This window comes from Pogona vitticeps, chromosome 4 (genome assembly GCF_051106095.1).
Source record: "Pogona vitticeps strain Pit_001003342236 chromosome 4, PviZW2.1, whole genome shotgun sequence".
Taxonomy (NCBI): Eukaryota; Metazoa; Chordata; class Lepidosauria; order Squamata; family Agamidae; genus Pogona; species Pogona vitticeps.
The window spans coordinates 113,596,947-113,616,506 of record NC_135786.1 but is presented as its reverse complement, the minus strand read 5'-3'; the positions used below and the strand labels follow the sequence as shown (position 1 = coordinate 113,616,506).

General features: G+C 44.9%; 1 protein-coding gene and 1 long non-coding RNA gene across 4 annotated transcripts in view; both read left to right on the top strand.

Moving 5' to 3' along the window:
- LOC144588868 (uncharacterized) overlaps window positions 1–19,560 on the top strand; it is a 175,557-nt gene that overhangs the window by 107,466 nt on the left and 48,531 nt on the right. The window lies entirely within an intron of this gene.
- The window catches only part of SMG7 (SMG7 nonsense mediated mRNA decay factor), a 113,125-nt gene that overhangs the window by 69,685 nt on the left and 23,880 nt on the right, over window positions 1–19,560 (top strand). For 2 of the 3 annotated variants that reach the window (XM_072998125.2, XM_072998124.2), the window contains exons 15-17: window positions 495–639; window positions 889–1,283; window positions 2,247–2,621. In XM_072998125.2, coding sequence (XP_072854226.2) covers window positions 495–639; window positions 889–1,283; window positions 2,247–2,621 — 915 coding nt within the window. Of the gene's footprint in view, window positions 1–494; window positions 640–888; window positions 1,284–2,246; window positions 2,622–11,450; window positions 11,601–19,560 lie in introns of all 3 variants that reach the window. The other variant, XM_020795109.3, reaches the window with a different exon arrangement.

Genomic DNA, 19,560 nt, shown 5'->3' with positions numbered 1-19,560 from the left:
TATTCTTATATTTTTCACACAAATGAGCAGAGATCTACATTTTTCTTATCTGGTGAACTTCAGGCTACCTTCCAACTTTACCTGTCTAGAGGGGAGTGAGGATCAGCCTTGCAGTTCTACACACTTCAGAGCCATCAGCCAAGTTGCACTACCCCTTTCACTCTCCCATATCCCAACCCTGAAAGTAAGCTTATGGTTTGTTTTTGAGGGGGGGCTCCCATACTTTGGAAATGCACAGCCTCAGCTGGCCTCTCCATTGTAGAGGGAATGGCTGGGGCTAAGCGAGATGCCAAGCATGATTCCATATTCTGTTTCTCTGTTGGAGAGGAAGGTCGGAGAGCTATACAGTATTTGCTTCTGTACCAGCCAGACCTCTGGAAAAGAATGAGATGCCGTTTGCAAGCAAATTTACCATTTGAAGAAGTGATGGAGAATTAAACCATGTTTTTTTAAAAAAAAACCCTCATATTTTCTAAAATTGTTTGTCTTCCTAGGTGAAATCTCAGACAGAGCTGAGGAAGACTCCTGTATCTGAAGCCAGGAAAACACCAGTAACTCAGTCTCCAAACCAGGCCAGCAACTCCCAGTTCATCCCCATCCATCACCCAGGAGCTTTTCCTCCACTTCCCAGCCGGCCAGGTAAATATGATGGGATCTTCACTGACCTACAATTACATTTGGTTTTATTAAAAATAACGATCAGTTGGCCGTTGCCTTCCTACTCTTCTGAATAGGAATCAAAATAAAGGGTGGGGTCAGCAAGTAGCCGAAGGCATGGTCAAGATCTGTTATAGGAGAGAAAGCAGGATATCATGTCCAGAAAAGCTTCTTAAGAGCTATGGGAATTGGCTTCCTCTGCTAATGTAGGTCCTTTATTTTCCTTTTCAGGCTTCCCACCTCCCACCTATGTTATTCCTCCTCCTGTGGCTTTCTCAATGAGCTCAGGATACACTTTCCCAGGTGGTGTTTCCGTCCCAGGAACCTTTCTTCAGCCTGCAGCTCACTCACCTGCAGGAAATCAGGTGCAAGCTGGGAAGCCCTCCCACATTCCGTACAGCCAGCAGCGGCCCTCTGGACCAGGCCCAATGAACCAGGGACTTCAGCAGGCGCCATCCCCTTCTCAGCAGTCCCTTGCATCCTTACCAGCTCAGGCAACAGCACAGTCTGCAAGCCAGTTACAGGTTCAGGCTCTGGCGCAGCAGCAGCAGCAGCAGCAACAGTCTCCTACAAAAGCTGTGCAGGGCTTAGGGAAGAGCCCTCCACACCACTCTGGTTTCCAGCAGGTGAGCTTTAGCAAGGTTGTGATGTCACGTGTTGGGAATATGCTGGGACACAAAATATGGGCTAAACGTCTATAGTTGTAACTTTAATCTGCTCAGATCACTCAGATTGGAGTATATATATAAGTCCAATAAATAAATAAATAAATATTTGTGTTTCTGCAGCCTTCACGGGGAAAGGTGACAAACAAGACAGGAGCAGGCTGACAAATGAAAACAGTTGAGAATGTCATTTTGGTGGAGAAACAAGAAAATAGTACAGGACCCTGTTTTTTTAATGGATAATAAGTATATTTCCTTCCTGCGCAGAAATGCCAAAGACAACAGCAATTTTTAAATTGTAGGTTTATAGAAGCCTTTAGGAAAGCTCCTTTTAAATCTAGGATTAACTTTAAATATTTTGAATACTAGGTTTCCTGTTCCTCTTTAATAATGCTACCTTGCCTTCCAGGGTGATTGTTAATACTTGAGCTAGGCAACATATGGGAGACACTTGGAATACTTGAAAGGGTTATATAAATATTACCCTTTCATTACTTTATCCAAGAAAGTTCTGATAGGTAGAGTTTTTAAAATTCTGTGTCATAGTAAATGTATTTGAAATGGTTTTCTGACTGTGGCTGGAAGCTAACCTATCTCTGGGTAAATTCTTTTTCCTAAAACATCTTTCATTTTTCCTCTGATTATGGAATCTAGGAACCTTGGTCTCAGAATAAATAAAGTGAAAGCCATCTGGTGAGGTGATGGAGTGTTATTCCCAATTGCCTAAGGAATCTTCTTATCAAATCAGGATGTTTCAGCAGTTAGTTGGCTGTAAAATAGAAAAGTAAAATTGCAGGCTATTTTGGGTGGAAAGGATTACGCAGTTGGTCAGGTTAGATTCTTGATGGCTGGAAGCCTAAGCCAGCTACTTCCATAGAGGGACTTTCACTTGTTAACGTTGAGTGCCATTCTGCCTGTTCTTAGTTTTCACAGGCAGATTCCTCCAAGCAGCTGTGGAACCCTCCTCAGATTCAAGGCCCATTGGGGAAGATCATGCCTGTGAAGCAGCCCTACTATCTTCAGGGCCAGGATCCCCTTAAACTGTTTGAACAGTCATTGCAGCCTCCCCTCCTGCAACAGCAGCAGCCTCTGGAGAAGAAAATGAAGCCTTTCCCCATGGAGCCATATAACCAGAATCCCTCAGAGGTCAAGGTGCCAGAATTCTACTGGGACTCCTATGGTATTGCTGATAACCGCATGGTGATGGCACAGCAGCAAACTAACATGGATCGTCGAGGGAAACGTCAGCAAGGAGTCTTCCGCCCAGAGCAGGATCCAGTGCCTAGGATGGGTTTTGAGGTAAATGTGCTATTGATCTCTTAGGTTTCAGGCGATGTATTGAAAGAGCAGAGTTCTCTCTGTGCCCGAAACTCATGTAGAATGGAACAGTTTGCGCTCTCTTAGCCCCTAGATAAGAGCAGGTGGGAATTGTCTCCCTGCCCCATCCCCCCATGTTCTGTGACATGAGCATCATTAATGTGTAGCACTGTGTTGCTGGCTCATCGGTGTCAGCTAGTCATTCTTACAAACAGTTTAATGTCCTGTTGTAGTAGATGGGTATGCCAGAGACAAAGATCCCATTGCTTTGAAATAGCAGCCTTGGCAGACTTACTCAGATAATGTTGTTTATATATAAGGGCTGGACCAGAATAGGACAGACAACTTTACAGCCTTGTTTCTATGCCATGGAACTAAAGGCTTCCTGCTGCAGAAGATTTGGAATGGCTGCAAACAGGTCACAGTCTTTGTCCATATCACAATTAGAAGGACTAAGGAAGACAAGATGTTGATGGGAAGTCCCTTGCGTTGTTTAAGTAGTGGATGTTTACTGAGCTGATGATGGCCATCACACCCTTTCTCTCCCAATATATACTGAACTCCCAGCATGGCTTTTTCTCCCAACCATCATCAACAAAGAAAAGTTATGAATATTATGCTTCCATTATGAAGCATTTTTTAAAAGTAGCGTGCCATCTTGAACATACTGTCTTTCTGCAGTTTAATATAGACTATATCCATCAGAAGGATTTAAGTCTTGCTTCTACTTTTCCATGCCCTCAAATCTGTTTTTCCAAAGTTGAAATGGAGCCTTTGGCATATCATCCGAGTGAGATGGGATATGAAGTACAATTTGCAAAATTAACTTTGAGTATGGACTCCTTTCAGAATTTTAGAAATCAACCTAACATAGGAATTCTCAGACTTTATCACAGTAAGCCTCCATATGTCCAGGCTTAAATTTCAGAACACTCCCTGAGTCTAAATAAAGCAAATACAGGTTGGCAGTTCTGGTTCTTTATCCAGTCTGGGAAGAAGGAGGTTGAAAGACAAACACCTACATAAGTGTGAAGTAAGGAGTCAGGGCAATAACTACTGAGATAACTAAGGAAAGATCTGTTGGTAGTGCTCTTTGAAAGGGAGTTTTCAGGCCTTGTTTTGAAAAAGTTGAGGTGGGGGAAACATATTTTTCTTCAGCGTGGTCTCTGTGAATAACACATTTGGGTTAAATCAGCGCCTGCGCTGGAACTTTAGAACCTTCTAGAGCTTTTCTGAAAAAGATACAAAGTTTAGGTTGCCCCTAGCACGCATGCTCCATTCCCTCCCCGCCTCGAGTTCCTTTTTTCTGCCATTGTGCTAGGAACGTTTTGGACAGAGCTCTCTATTTTCATCTTTTTGACTTGATTTTGGACTGTATTTTTGACTATTCTTACTTCAATTGCCCCTTAACCTTGGACTGCTTCGACTACTCTCTTGCCTGATGGACTTTGGCTCTTGTTTTTTCCCCACGCTTTGTGAATTGCCTGATTGCCGGGCTGATTGCCTCAGCAGGAAGCGCCATTATCACCTCAGCTGGAGGCTCCACTATCCACTTATCTCCTGATTACCGTGAGAACTCAGGCTCCTATAGCCTTCTGTGTGCTGTTTTATGTCCCCCTCAGGCCCTTTTAGTAAATGTAAGGCGTGCTCCAGGAAGATACCCTTTTATGATAAGCATAGTCTTTGTTTATTTTGCCTCGGGGACACGCACAATATGTCCACTTGCCGCCATTGTAAAGAATTTACCAAGGTTGCTTTGAAAGCGCGCCAGCAGAGACTTAAGCTCTTTGGGGAAAGACTATTTACAACCCAACCCTCAGAAATGGAGACTTCCTCCAATCCTTCAGGGACCCCTTGTTCTGAGACAACTGTGTCTCTCCCCTCTACATCTACTTCCAAGTCATCTAAGCCCTCTAGGAAAACCACTTCAGGTCCCTCCAAGAAGGCTCCTTCTGCATCTAAGGTGCCTGGTCCCAAGGACGTTGCAAAGGCTAAGAAACAGGCGGGTCAGCCTAAGAAGTCCAAGGCTAAAGAGATCACCTCTCTTCCACCTGTTACACCCTCTCTACCTTCACCGATTTTGGAGGATTTGTCAAGGGACCATGAATCCCTATCTGAAGCGGCTCCATCTTTGCCTCTCTCCCAGCAACCTGAGGCACCGCTTGAGCCTGGGCATTCACCCAGTCCAGATAAAGTTGAGGACGCTGTGTTATCCAGCCCTCATTCTGCCCATCTTGGCCCTGCAACTGCCAGCCGGGCGACTGAGACTCCGCATTCCCCCTCTTGCTCCCCGAGGAGAGGTCTCCCTCCTCGCAAAAAGGGGTCGAAAAGGCAGCATTCTTCTTCCGATCGACGTTGTGACTCTGACGTGGAGACTTCCCGACGTCAGAAGAGACACAGGTATGAACGATCTGGGCGCAGTCGTTCAGGACGGAGGAGGACAAAACATCGACGTCAACATTATGATACCGATTCGACGTCGTCTTCCTCCTCTTCTAGTTACCGCAGGCACAGAAGGAGGCGCTATTCTCCCTCTTCAACCTCGAGTTCTTTGCCTTCTCCACGTCAACATCGACAAGCTCATAATACCCTCCCTTCTGTGGATATGAAGGCTTCTTCTACCTCGACGTCGAGGGCTAAAAGTGCCCATCAAAATGCTCAGGTATCCTTAGCTGAGGCTGCTGTGCATAGAGTTCCATCTGAGGAAGATGACTAGCTTTGTGAGGTGTCTTCCAATCAAGATGAGGAGGTTTTCTCTCCTTTCCAAGCCCAGTCACCAGTGCAGGTGGACTCCGACTCAGATACAGGGAATCCCCATCCATCTTCTCCCTCTGAGGATTTCTCCTCTTATTCACAGATGGTGACCAGAATGGCTAATGTTTTGAAAATGCAAACAAAACTTCCACCTCCTCCAACAGATGATCCCATTTTTGGGGACATCGATCGAGAGTCCTCTCAACCACTGAGCCTCAACTACATTTCCCAGCTGTTTACTCTGATTATGGATGCTTGTTCTCAACCAGCCACCCCTCTTTCTGTCTCTAGGAGGACTGAGAATATGTATAGGATTCATGGTGATGAAGTCAATTTCTTGTCTAAGCATCCTGCTCCCAACTCTGTCATTGTCCATGCGAATGCGCCTAAGGCTTCAGGGAGACCACATATTTCTCCCAACAAAGAAGGCAGGAAGATGGATGTGTTGGGTAGGAAAATCTGCAACTTCCAGTCCTTCCTACTAAAGATATGCAGTTACCAGGCAGCAATGGGAGCATATCAGAAGCATCTCTGGAATAAAGTACTGCCAGCACTTCAAGCTGCTCCTGAGGATATCGGGCAAGAGTGTTTAAATGCTCATGCTGAAGCTATGACATTGTCCAAGCACCAACGATTGGCAGCAAGACATGCCACAGATGTTTCAGCTAAGACATTGAACTCTGCCATAACCCTTCGACGCCATGCCTGGCTCAGGGCATCTGGTATTATTGAAGACGTGAAAAAGCAAATTGAAGAACAGGCTTTTGATACGAAAGGTTTATTTAACGAAAAGACTGATGAATCACTCAAGTCCATACATGAAAGCAAGAAAACTGCTAAATCATACACCATTCACCAACAGCCTCGTTTCCAGAAACAACAGTGGCAGAGGCAATATCCCCAACAGCAATATCAGCAACAGCCTTCTCAGGGTTACAGGCCTTACAGGAGTTCTCAAGGTAGATCTTCTCAACAATCTTCTGCCACTCCGCCCTACAAACAGCAAACATCACACAAACGTCAGTCTTATCGCCCACCTACCAAAAAATCCAAGCAGTACCTTTGACTTCATCAACCCTCTGCTTCTGGATCATCACACACATCTTGCCCCATTTTACCACAATTGGCAAGGATATCAAAAGACAATTGGGTTCTGAACATCATCAGATTCGGCTACCGGCTAGAGTTGCAAGAACTTCGGCCTCTAGGGTATATGAGAGTGACAACATCCAATCCAACCCTAGAAGAGGAGGTTCTCACTCTACTCCATCGTCCACCTGTTGAGAAAGGGAGATTGGTTCATAGTCATAGACCTGAAGGACGCATACTTCCATATCACCATACACCATCATCACAGGAAGTATCTGTGGTTCATAATCAACAACAAGGTTTACCAGTATGCGGCTTTACCATTCGGCTTAGCAACGGCTCCATGCACGTTTACAAAGTGCATGGCTCCAGTGGCTGCATTTCTACCTCTACAGGGAGTAAAAGTATTCCCGTACATCGACTATTGGCTCGTAGTGTCGCCTTCCAGACGGAAAGCTATTCAGGACACCAACTTCATCCTCCACACTCTACAGAGTCTAGGCCTCACCATAAATTTCGAGAAATCTGCCCTAAAGCCTTCTCGAGTTATGATTTACATAGGAGCAACACTGGACTCCAGAAAGGCAAGGATCTTCCTTCCTCCAGAGCGCATCCACAAGCTACAGATGGCTCTTCAAAAGTTTCAACCACACTCACTAGTGTCAGCACATCACGCACAACATCTGCTGGGCCTCATGGCCTCAACTGAAGCATCCCTACCACACGCCAGGCTAAAGATGCACTCGCTACAGGCATGGTTTCGCCATCATTTTGACCCAATGTTGGAGGATCCCAGGAAGAAGGTCCTAGTCACCCCAGAGCTGGCGAAACAACTACGATGGTGGAGTTTCCTTCCTCACCTGCTAGTGGGCTGCCCATTTCGGCCCCTACAACTCTCTGCACAAGTAACAACAGATGTGAGCCCCACAGGTTGGGGAGCTCATTGCAACGGTCATACCATACATGCCCTCTGGTCACATCGTCAAAGAGGACTCCACATCAACCATCTGGAGATCCTAGCAGTGATCAAATCATTCAGGGCTTTCCTGCCGCTGCTACAGGGTCGTGGTGTACAAGTTGTAACAGACAACATCACGACCTTGTACTACATCAACAAACAAGGCGGAACAAGATCCTTATCCCTTCTCTACCTTGCGGTGCACCTGTGGGAGTGGTGTTGCCACCAGCACATTTAGGTAAAGGTAAAGGTTCCCCTTGACAATTTTTGTCCAGTCGTGTTCGATTCTAGGCGGCGGTGCTCATCCCCGTTTCCAAGCCATAGAGCCAGCATTTTGTCCAAAGACAATCTTCCGTGGTCACATGGCCAGTGCAACTTAGACACGGAACGCTGTTACCTTCCCACAAGGTGGTCCCTATTTATCTACTTGCACGTGCATGCTTTCGAACCGCTAGGTTGGCGGGAGCTGGGACAAGCGACGGGAGCTCACTCCGTCGCATGGATTCGATCTTATGACTGCTTGGTCTTCTGACCCTGCAGCACACAAAGGCTTCTGCGGTTTAGCCCGCAGCGCTACCACGTCCCTCTACCAGCACATTTACCCAGTGGCAATTCATATATCAACATCAGACAACCAACTGGCAGACAAGCTGAGTCGCCGGAAGGGACAATCCCATGAGTGGAAACTGGACGACGATGTGTTACTGATGCTGTGCTCCAGATGGGGTCGCCCGGCCATCGACTTGTTCGCTTCTCACAGGAACAAGAAGTTCGAGAGGTATGCATCTCAAGCGGGCAGGGACCATGGTTCCCTGGGAGATGCCTTCATGATACCATGGCAGGACCACCTTCTTTACCTGTTCCAGTTCCTCTGATCGAGAGATCTCTAGTCAGGATCAGACAGCAGAGGACGTCAGCAGTCCTCATAGCACCCTTCTGGCCGCGTCAACCATGGTTTTCTACTCTGGAGGAGTTAGCCACCAAGATGTTCAGACTTCCACCAGTACCACATCTACTGACGCAGGATTCGGGGAGTGTTCTACATCCAGATCTCTGCTCCCTCCACCTAGCAGCGTGGAAGATATGCCTGAAATCAAAGAGGTGTTAGACAAGTCTAAAAAACCATCTACTATTCTCTTGTACAATTACAAGTGGAACAATTTTCTTTGTTTTGCAACTGCCAGAAACCTCCAGACTTCTCCAGTTTCCCTGCAGACTTTACTCCTTTATCTCAAACATCTTTTTGATCTCGGACTTACCTTGTCAACTCTCAAGGTGTACATCTCTGCAATAGTTTCTTTCCAGCCCAGAGACTCAGAATCTTCACGTCTCTTCTCTCATCCCACATTAAAAGCATTTTTAAAAGGACTAATCAACATTCGCCCTCCTACACAGTCTCCAGTACCTCAATGGTCCCTTACACTGGTTCTGCAATCACTCATGAAGCATCCCTTTGAGCCTATGGCTTTGTGTGATGTTACATTTCTTTCTCAAAAGACTCTGTTTCTAGTTGCAGTTACGTCTGGTAGGAGATCAAGTGAGTTGGCAGCCCTCGAGGTCTGATCCGCCTTACCTGCAGTTCTATAAAGACAAGGTTATGTTGTTTCCAGATAATTTCGTTCCTGCCTAAAGTTGTTACAGATTTTCAACTCAATCACCCTATTTCGTTACCTACCTTGTTTTCCGATCCTTTGTCTGACATCGAGAAGATGCTCCATTCCCTAGATGTTAGAAGGGCGTTAGCATATTACGTTTCCAGGAGAAAGGACTTTCGGAAATCTGAAAGAAACTTCCTGTGCTTCTTTGGACCACACAAGGGTTGTGCAGCGTCATCTTTTACCTTGTCACGGTGGCTTGTCTCCACTATTACTCTTGCCTATCAACTTGCAAGTAAAGATGTGCCTGAAGGTCTTAAAGGACATTCCACAAGGTCCATGGCAACATCTACTGCCTTACTACGTGGTGTGGACATTCTAGACATCTGTAAAGCAGCAACATGGTCCAGAGTGTCCACGTTTGTCACCCACTACAGGTTGGACCTTCGGGCAAAGAAGGAGACGAGTTTTGGAAGGGCTGCCTTGACATCTGTCCTGCAGTGATGGCCCTCCTTCCGGTAAGTTAGCTTGTCAGTCACCCAAATGTGTGATTCACAGAGACCACACTGAAGAAAGAGAGGTTACTTACCTGTAACCATGGTTCTTTAAGTGGATCTCTGTGAATTCACGCATTCCCACCCGGCCTCCCCACTATCGGTCACTGCTTCTTTTTTGATGAGCTCTTGCTCGAGCAATGGCGGATAAATGGAACTGGAGGCAGGGAAGGAAAGGAGTATGCGTACTAGGGGCAACCTAAACTTTGTATCTTTTTCAGAAAAGCTCTAGAAGGTTCCGAAGTTCCAGCGCAGGCGCTGATTTAACCCAAATGTGTGAATTCACAGAGATCCACTTGAAGAGCCATGGTTACAGGTAAGTAACCTTTCTGTTTCGACCATTGGACACCCGCACAGAGTGGCTTTAGTGTGATTTTTAATATATATAGATATTTAATATGTTTTTAAAATAGAGTTTAGTGTATATATATATACACAAAAACTCTGCTGATTTTGGTCCTATCTTCTAGAAACTCTGAAGCAGCAACCACTAATAATACTGTCTTGAAATTGTTAAGGAGGCAATTAAGTCATAATAGTACCCTCTTTTTTATTATATTTCACAGTGGTCCACAAATCTCTTTGTGAAACCATGTGCTGTGTGAGCTTGCTGACAGCTTTTGCTGACATAAAATAGCTCTGATAAACCCTGATAGTTCTGAGAGCAGGAAATTGAAGCCTGAAAAGGCTTCCTTGCTTTTTGTCACCATTTTCTCTAGGGTTGCTTTGCCAGTTGGCATCTCTTTTTTATCATGTTGTCCTATAGAAGAAACCAGGAGTAATGTTTTGCCTTGTTCCTTAACACTTGCCTCTGAGGGTTTGCTGTGATGTTTTATAAGTTTTAAAGACCCCAAGATTAATCTTCAAGGACAGAGGACAAAGAATAACATCATGTGTCTGGTTTACTAGTTCTATATTTTCATGTTAGTCTCACTAATAATGTTCAACATGACCCTTATACCAGTTACTTTAGATTTGAGGCATAGGACAAGGAGCAGTGCTGGGTAGTGGGGAATATATAAAAGAAGACAGTAGGAATGTAGTTATTTGTGGAAAAGAGGAAGAGATATGACTACTAGCCATGCTAGTCTTTTGTACAAAAGTGCTGGAAACTTTGTGACTTTCAAAGGGCCACTTTCCATGCTGCAGGTGACTGTAGTTCTTTTAACTGTGATCTTGAGAATAAGATATGTGTACTAAAATACAGTGGTGCTGGCGGTCCCCGGGAGGCCTCCCACGGTGGCGGGGAAGCCCGGGCTTCCCCAGCGGCAGTCATTTTGGGGGGGGGGGGGTATTTTTTTCTTCTGCCGGAGTGGATTCGTTGCTTTTCAGTGCATTCCTATGGGAAATGGTGCTTCGGCTTAGAAAATTTCGATGTATGGCCACCCTCCCAATACAGATTAATTCCATAAGTCAAGGCACCACTGTATGTTACCTTGGGTCTGCTTGCAGTTAGCAAAAGCACGATGACCCTGGAGACTTAAGACCGCAGCATGTCTTGCTTTACATGTATTTGAGATAGCAGACGTAATATTTTCCATGGTAGCAGGACCCACTTCACTTAGTATTGTTTTTCCATAAATGTGATGGGAAGCAAAGTGGCTCCAAAAGCATTAAGAATAGGTTATGTTTGTTTGCCTTAACTTTTCTCTTTCTGCCCTTGAGTTTCTTCTTCCCCCATTCTCTACCTCTGTTGGCGACTTTTGCTTGCAGTCCCTTTGCTGGTACAGTCACCTGCCTTGTATTTTTTCTACTTCATTGAGCCTGCTTTCTGTTCCTGCAGTCTCTTTGCCTACGTACTGCTGTTCTTGCTTTCTTATCTTTTCTTGCTGCATCTCACTGTGCTCCTTTCTGTCACTAGGACCCCAAGAGCTCCCCTCTGCTTCCTCCGGACCTGTTAAAGAGTCTGGCTGCCTTGGAGGAGGAGGAAGAGCTGATTTTCTCTAATCCTCCTGATCTTTACCCAGCTCTGCTGGGGCCTCTCGCCTCTCTTCCTGGACGAAGCCTCTTTGTATGTATCTCACTTAATTCTGCTGCTTCTTGCTCTAATTTTGGCATTTCTTTTTCTTTTTTGTTTCCTGCAAGGTTAGTAGAACATGCAAAATCCATAACCCTTGCTGAAGTAGTATTTATGAGGAAATTAAAATTTTAAGAAAGCTCAGGACAACAGAAATCTCCTATAAGTACAGTTATATTATTTCATTGATCCTATGGTTGCTGCTTTCTGATCCAAAATCTGATTAATTCTTTAAAATCCTGGGAAAGAAACTGGTACAATACTCCTCTCACCTGATGTTGGTTTTACTTTCCAGGTTCTCTCTACAGTGAGTAAAAGGAGGAGGCTGCCAGCCTGTAGCAGGAAAATCTGTTCTAGCTGAACATATTTCTGCTCCAGAGCACTAAAGAAGTTAGTCTAAAAATTAGAAAGTGGGGAGAGGAGTGGTGATCAACTGATATAATGAAAGTTCTGTGCCTCTTCTCTCTCCCCCCCCCCAAATGCACTACTGAGCTTTATGTGAAGTTACTCACAATAGTTCCCATGTAGAGGTGGCAACCTTCCTTAGCCTCTCTCCGTAATGTGATGGCACAAGCACATACACTGCCAGCAGTACCATCTGTCACAAGAAGTGTGGTACTGATGTAGGACACTGCTGATATTTGGGCAAGCACAGAAGCTGAGAGGGTTTTGACTTTTATAGCTGTCACTCAAATCATTAGTAACAGGGAGTGCAGGCTATGTGACTGTTATGTTTAACCCTTGTACATCAGGATGAAACATTTAAAATTCTTAGAATTCTATTTTGTTGTAGAATGTCCATACAATTAAACCCATGGTGTAGACTTTCTACAGCAGTGGTGTCGAACTGTGGCCCTCCAGATGTTCTTGGACTTCAACTCCCAGAAGCCTTCACCACCACCTCTGCTGGCCAGGATTTCTGGGAGTTGAAGGCCAAGAACATCTGGAGGGCCACAGTTCGACACCACTATTCTACAGTGTCATTTGAGAAACTCTAAACAATTTATCTGTATCTCAGTTTTGCCATGTAGTTTGATAAACAAAAGCAAACCACTGCACAGAATTTTGCAATCTTGGCTGTGGCTTAAGACTTGAGAGAGCAGAGAGCAAAAAGAGATGTAAAATTTATTGGGTCTATCTGGATAATGTTTTAAAATTAGGGAAATGAGCAGATTGTGTAAATCATTGTAATATGCACAATACAACAGGACATGTTCCACAGTTTCCACCATGCCAGATTGGTAGGGGTAACAGCATTGGTTGTAAGGGATACATGAATATCTTCCATTTGAAAAGGCTGAAGGTAGAACATTGAAACAGTCCAAGACAAAAGCTGTCTGGTGTTTTGAAAAATTCTGAATTATACCCTGCTGGGGTAAAGATCTTGCTGTGATTCCCAATCACTGAGTAATATGAGACCTACTGTATGTTCTGTTGAGTTGGAGGGATGTATCCCAGATCCATTTCTTAATACTGTAGTTCTGTTGGACGTTTATAAATCTGAAGTGCAACAGGGTTGGAACAGATAGCCCATAGGACAAGTTCCCCTTCACTACTCTTGCTCAGCCTGGGGCATGGGTTATCCATTGAAATCGCAGGTGTTAAGCCAATAGGATTAAGTTTTAACTGCAGCCAAGGATTAATTATTTGAAGCCAAGCACTTGCTTCAAGTGGGACTATTCCAATACTCTACTATTCTGAGTAGAGTATTGGGGATACAGTGTGGTTCGCAAAAAAAAAAATCACAAGAACTTAGAGTCTTAGACTGTACTGCCTTATGTATTCATAAGCCTGAACCATACAGAAGTGGGGGGGGGGGGAGTATCTTGCCTTGGAAGACCTTTAGTACAGATGGTATGTAGGAGCTCCATTTGAGAGAAAGAATCTCAAGAAAGCAGCAATAGTTCTTTCAGCATTTTCAATGACAGTGGCAGTGTTGTCTTCCCACAGCCCAACTGTCTGAAAAACTACATCTAAATATTTATACGTCTTTACTTGTTCAGTATTGTGTCCATCTATCTGCGACTTGTGCTTGACAGAACATTTGGTGAAAACCAGAATTTTGGTCTTTTGGTAGCTTCTTGGAAGGTGCTCTCAGAACAGTATGCTGTAAAATCTCAAAGGTACTAACCAACTGGGACAAAAATATCTCAGTAACTCTTTGCTCTTCTTAGTGGTCTCTGTGAATGCACACAAATGGGTTATCCTGCGCCTGCGCAGGAACGTCCGGAAGATTCTAGAGCTTAAGAAAAGAGTCAGTTAGCTTCCCCCCCCGGCGGGGTATATAAGCCCCTCCTCCTCCATCTTTCTTTCAGTTCCTCTTTTTCCAGCGTTCCTGTAGGACGTAGGAAGAGCAGAGCTATCGACCGTTAAGTACTTAGCTAGCTAGCTATCTCTTTTTCTTGCTTAATCATTCTTTTATTTTACTTTAACGGTTACTTGATAGAACCTGCTATTCAAGTGCAGGTTTCCCCTCCCCGATCAACGGATCCCCTTTTTTCTTTTGTTTATGGCCCCTCGGGGCTTCAAGCAGTGTGTCATCTGCTCCCCAAAAATTCCCTTATCAGACGGACACGCTAAATGCTTGTTTTGTCTTGGAGAACTACATCAGGATCAGTCCTGCACTGCTTGCAAGGCTTTTTCAAAGCAAGCAATTAAGTTGAGGCGCCAAACACTTCGAGCTTTCCTTTATGAAAAGACTCTGTCTCCAAACATAGAAAGCGCCTCCCTCACAGCACTGTCCCCGCCGTGTGTTGAGGCTTCTAAACAAGACTCTTCGTCTGATCAACCGCTGCTTACCGTCTCTGTGCCGGTTAAGGCTAAGGATGCTTCCAAACCGCCAAAAGCCAAACCGCCTTCTCGCCCTGCAAAAAAGAAGGCCACCGATAAGCCTAAGACAGCGAAGAAACCGGCTAAGTTGCCTGTTGTGCCTCCTCCCGCTCCTTCAATATTGCTCAAGGAGTCTTCGAGAGAAGCAATTGGACTCTCTGATGCAGAGGAGCACATTTCTTTAGCCCAGACGGCTCAGGACAATATGTGCATGTTGCCAAACTTGGGCCGATTTGAGGCTGAGCCAGATGCCAGCCGGGCCATTGCCCATCCAAGCCCTCGATACTCAGGGCGGGCTGATACCGAGTCTCCATCTGAACAGGAGTCTGATCATGAAACTCCTAGGAAGCGTACCGCAAAGCGCAAAAATATCGCTCCATACCAGCCTCGGGATGGAGGTGATGGGTACCATCCGCAAGGACTACCACGGTTTGTTATGCTCCGTTTCAACCATATCCGTACCCAGGCTACACCTATCAGTCGGAGCCTCAGGCGCAAGTACCGTGGCACCATACCGTGGCTCCCTCTATCCCGTGTCAGCCACATACTCAACAGGATTTTTCTACACCTCAAGCACCATCTTGCAAGAGGCAATTTCCTCCGATACCTTCAGCACTTCCCAAGCGTGCTAAGTACAGTAGTGGACACTTTTTGGTTCAAGCCACGACGCTCTACTCTGGTCCTGATGCCCACGATACCGTACCTTTCTCCCAGTCCACCCAATCGGATGTGGAGATGGCTCCAGAAGACACAGTACCGAGGTGTTCTCCTTCAATCGCCTCTCAATCGTCTAACCCATCTACGGTGTCCAGCGGCTCTGTCACCCCTGATACTGCCGCCCAAGGCTTGTCATCTCAGCCCTCATCAGAGGACTTCTCATCCTATGCACAGCTTATTATGCAGATGGCGAAAACTCTGCAGCTTGATGCACAAATCCCTCAACAAGAACGGGACCTTGTCTTCCATGATATGGAGCAGGACAAAACCTCTCCTCCTAGCCTCAGTCTCATTCCTGCTCTGTTTGAGCTGGTAAAATCTTCTTGGGACAAACCTCCTACATTGGTACAGGTGCCACGCAAGCTTGAGCACCACTATAAGACTCATGGTTCAGACTCTGACTTTCTGGCCAAGCATCCTTCACCCAATTCCATTGTGGTTGAAACTATCCAGTACAAATCCCATACCAGATCATCAGTTACACCTGTTGACAAAGACGGAAAGAAATCAGACACCTTTGGGAAAAAGCTGTATTCGTTTGCCGCAATGTTGATTAAAATTGCTAACTACCAGGCCACCATGGGCACCTATCAGAAGCACTTATGGGACAAGATAGTTCCAGTACTGCAATCACTGCCTGACCTCGCAAAAGCAGAAGCCCTTAACGTTTATGAAGAGGCTAACACTCTTACCAGGCAACAGCGATTTGCTGCAAAACACACAGCTGACAACGCTTCTAAATCTATGCTGACTGCCATTGCTGTTAGACGCCACGCCTGGCTTAGAACAGCCAACATCCTTGAAGACACCAAAACCAAGATCGAGGAACTTCTCTTCGATGCTGCGGGACTGTTCAACTCTAAAACTGATGAGACTATGGACAATATCCATAAGATGAGAAAGACAGCAAAATCTTACGTACCATACCAGCCATATAGGAACCACAAGTCTGCCTACAAAAAGCCACAGTACCAATCGTCTACTCAGTACCAGCCCTCTCGATACAGTAAGCAACAGCAGAACCGCACTTACCAAGTTCAGCGGCCTCCTACGCTGTTGTTCAAACAACGCTTTTGTGGCCCTAAGCAGTCCTTTCGCAAGACTCAGCATAGGGGTAAGCAATTCTCATGAATCTCCCTCCTATACAAGATTATCCCCATTCCTACGAGAATGGAAAAACATCACTACTGATAAGTGGGTCCTTAGTATCATTCATCATGGATGTAGGATAGAATTTTTCCGTATCCCTCCACCAAATTCAATCAGACCTACTCCTTTTTCCATGCCGCTGCATTTGGAAATCTCATCTCTGTTATCCAAAGAGGCCATAATTCCAAATGCCAAAACATACAACCACCCTCCCAAACCATTGCACCCCAATGGTCCCTTCCGCTGGTCCTAGAGGCCATTACTAAACTTCCATTTAAACCAGTGGCTACATCCTCTGAAAAACTTCTTTCCTTGAAGACAGCATTCCTAGTAGCCATTACTTCAGCCAGACGAGCAAGCGAGATTGCTGCCCTAAGGTCGGACCCTCTGTACCTACAGATGCACCCAGATAAAGTTACCTTATACATGAACATTTCTTTCCTCCCAAAAGTGGTGTCAGAATTCTATGTCAATCAGCCCATTGTGCTTCCAACCTTTTCCCCGTCTCCAACCACACCGCTGGAGCGCAAACTTCATTCTCTCGACGTTAGAAGGGCCCTTGCCTTCTACCTACACCGCACCAAGTCCATCCGACGCTCTCCGCGTCTCTTCTTATGTTACCACGGACCACGCAAAGGTGCTCCTGCTTCTTCTCTATTACGGTGGATTGTTCAGCTCATTCACCTGGCTTACCAGCTGGCCAAGAAACTCTTCCAGAGGGCTTAAAGGCACATTCCACCAGAGCGGTTTCCACCTCAACAGCCCTATTTAAAGGTCTCCAACTGCAGAACATTTGCAAAGCAGCCACCTGGGCTACCCCTCTGACGTTTGCCAGACACTACCGACTGGACGTCAAGAGCCAAAAATGATGCGGCGTTTGGACGGGCGATACTGTCATCTATGATACCGTGACGGCCCTCCTGCCGGTGAGTACAGCTTGCTATTCACCCATTTGTGTGCATTCACAGAGACCACTACGAAGAACGTTAGGTTACTTACCTGTAACTTTGGTTCTTCTAGTGGTACACTGTGAATTCACACATCCCTCCCTTCTTCCCCTCTATCCGTCACGGTACCGTTCTATGATACCATGCTTATCTAGTTTATGGTAACGGCGGATTAGGGAACTGAAAGGAAGATGGAGGAGGCGGGGCTTATATACCCCGCGGGGGGAAGCTAATTGACTCTTCTTAAGCTCTAGAATCTTCCGGACGTTCCTGTGCAGGCGCAGGATAACCCATTTGTGTGAATTCACAGAGTACCACTAGAAGAACCAAAGTTACAGGTAAGTAACCTAACTATTTTTGCCATTGAAGTATGTTTTGATCACAATCGGTGTATTGGGGGGAAATGTTGCAGTCAATGTATTGGGGAAAATGTTGTGTGCTAGTTTTCAGCGAACCATGATGCAGCAAAGCAGAATTAATGTTTTATCAAAGAATTTCACAGCTGGGATCCGATGGTTGTTGTGGGTTTTCCAGGCTGTCTGGCCGTGTTCTTAAGGTTTTTCTTCCTAATGTTTCCCCAGTCTCTGTGGCCGGCATCTTCAGAGGACAGGAGTCAGAACTCTCTCTGTGCTCTGGTGCAGTTTGTTGTATACGCAACTACCCAAACAAACTGCACCAGAGCACAGGCAGAGTTCTGACTCCTGTCCTCTGAAGATGCCGGCCACAGAGACTGGCGAAACGTTAGGGGAAAAAAACCTTAAGAAACACGGCCAGACAGCTCAGAAAACCCACAACAACCAGTAGTAATGTTGCCTGTCAGTAGATTGGCCATTTACAAGGGAACATTACAATTCATATCAAAGTCAAGAAACAGAAGTGTACTGTATACCCTAATATGCCCTTAAAATACTGAAATTCTACCTGGAGTCAGAAATTATCCCACAATTCTATTTAGTAAAAGTTTATTTTTTTCAAAATCCTGGTGACTGTGGGTTAAATTGACTTTAGGTGTCTTGGGCATACAGTCATGTGAAAAAGAAAGCACACCCTCTTTGAATTCTATGGTTTTACCTATCAGGGCATTATAAAAATCATCTGGTCCTTTGCAGGTCTGAAAACAAGGTAAATACAACCTCAGATGAACAGCAACACATGATATATTACACCGTGTCATGACTTATTTTACTAAAATAAAGCCAAAATGGAGAAACCATGTGTAAAAATCTAGGTACACTTTATGATTGAATAACTTGTAGAACCACGTTAAGCAGCAATAACTTGAAGTATTCATTTTCTGTATTGACTTTTAATCTCTCACATTGTTGTGGAGGAATTTTGGTCACTCTTCGTTACAGTGTTGCTTCACTTCATTGAGGTTTGTGGGCATTTGTTTATGCATAGCTCTTGCAAGGTCCTGTCACAGCATTTCGATCATGTTGAGGTCTGGTCTCTGACTTGGCCATTGCAACATGTAGGTTCTTTTCTGTTTCAGCCATTCTGCTGTAGATTTGCTGGTGTACTTAAGATCCTTGTCCTGTTGCATGACCCTTCCAAACAAACCATGATTGTTCAGTCTTTTTCTAATTGTACTGTCATGAACATTAACATTTAACATGCTAACTGAGGCCTGTAGAGTCTAAGATGTAATTCTTGGGAATTTTGAAATTTCTCTGACCATTGCGCTGTCTGACCTCTGAGTGAATTTGTTTGAAGGGCCACTCCTAGGAAGATTGGTAAATGTTTTGAGTATTTTTTCCACTTGTGAATAATCTCCTCACTGTAGAATGATGGACTTAACATTCTTTGGAAATAGCCTTAAAGAAATAAGTTTCTACCCTTCCCAGATTGATGGGCAGCAACAATTGCTTCTCTGCTATAATCACTGATGTGTTTCCTCCTTGACATTGTGTTAACACACACCTGAATGCTCCAGACCAGCAAACTGCTAAAGGTTTGGCTTTTATAGAGGTGGTCACAGTTCCTGATGATCAATTTATTCAAAGATATTTGGTCAGCATCACCTGGCTGTTACTTAGTCTCTTAATTCCTATGGAATCAGTAAAGGTGTACTTAGTTTTTCACACATGGGTTCTCCATTTAGGTTTTATTTTTGTAAAATAAATCATGACACAGTGCAATATGTTATTGTTCATCTGAGGTTGTATTTACCCAATTTTCAGACCTGCTAAGGACCATATGACTTATCCTGATGCATAAAACCCTAGAATTCAAAGAGGGGGTACTTTCTTTTTCACATGACTGTATTGTAGTCTTTCAGTATACCTAACACATAGAGTAATTGTTTGAATTAA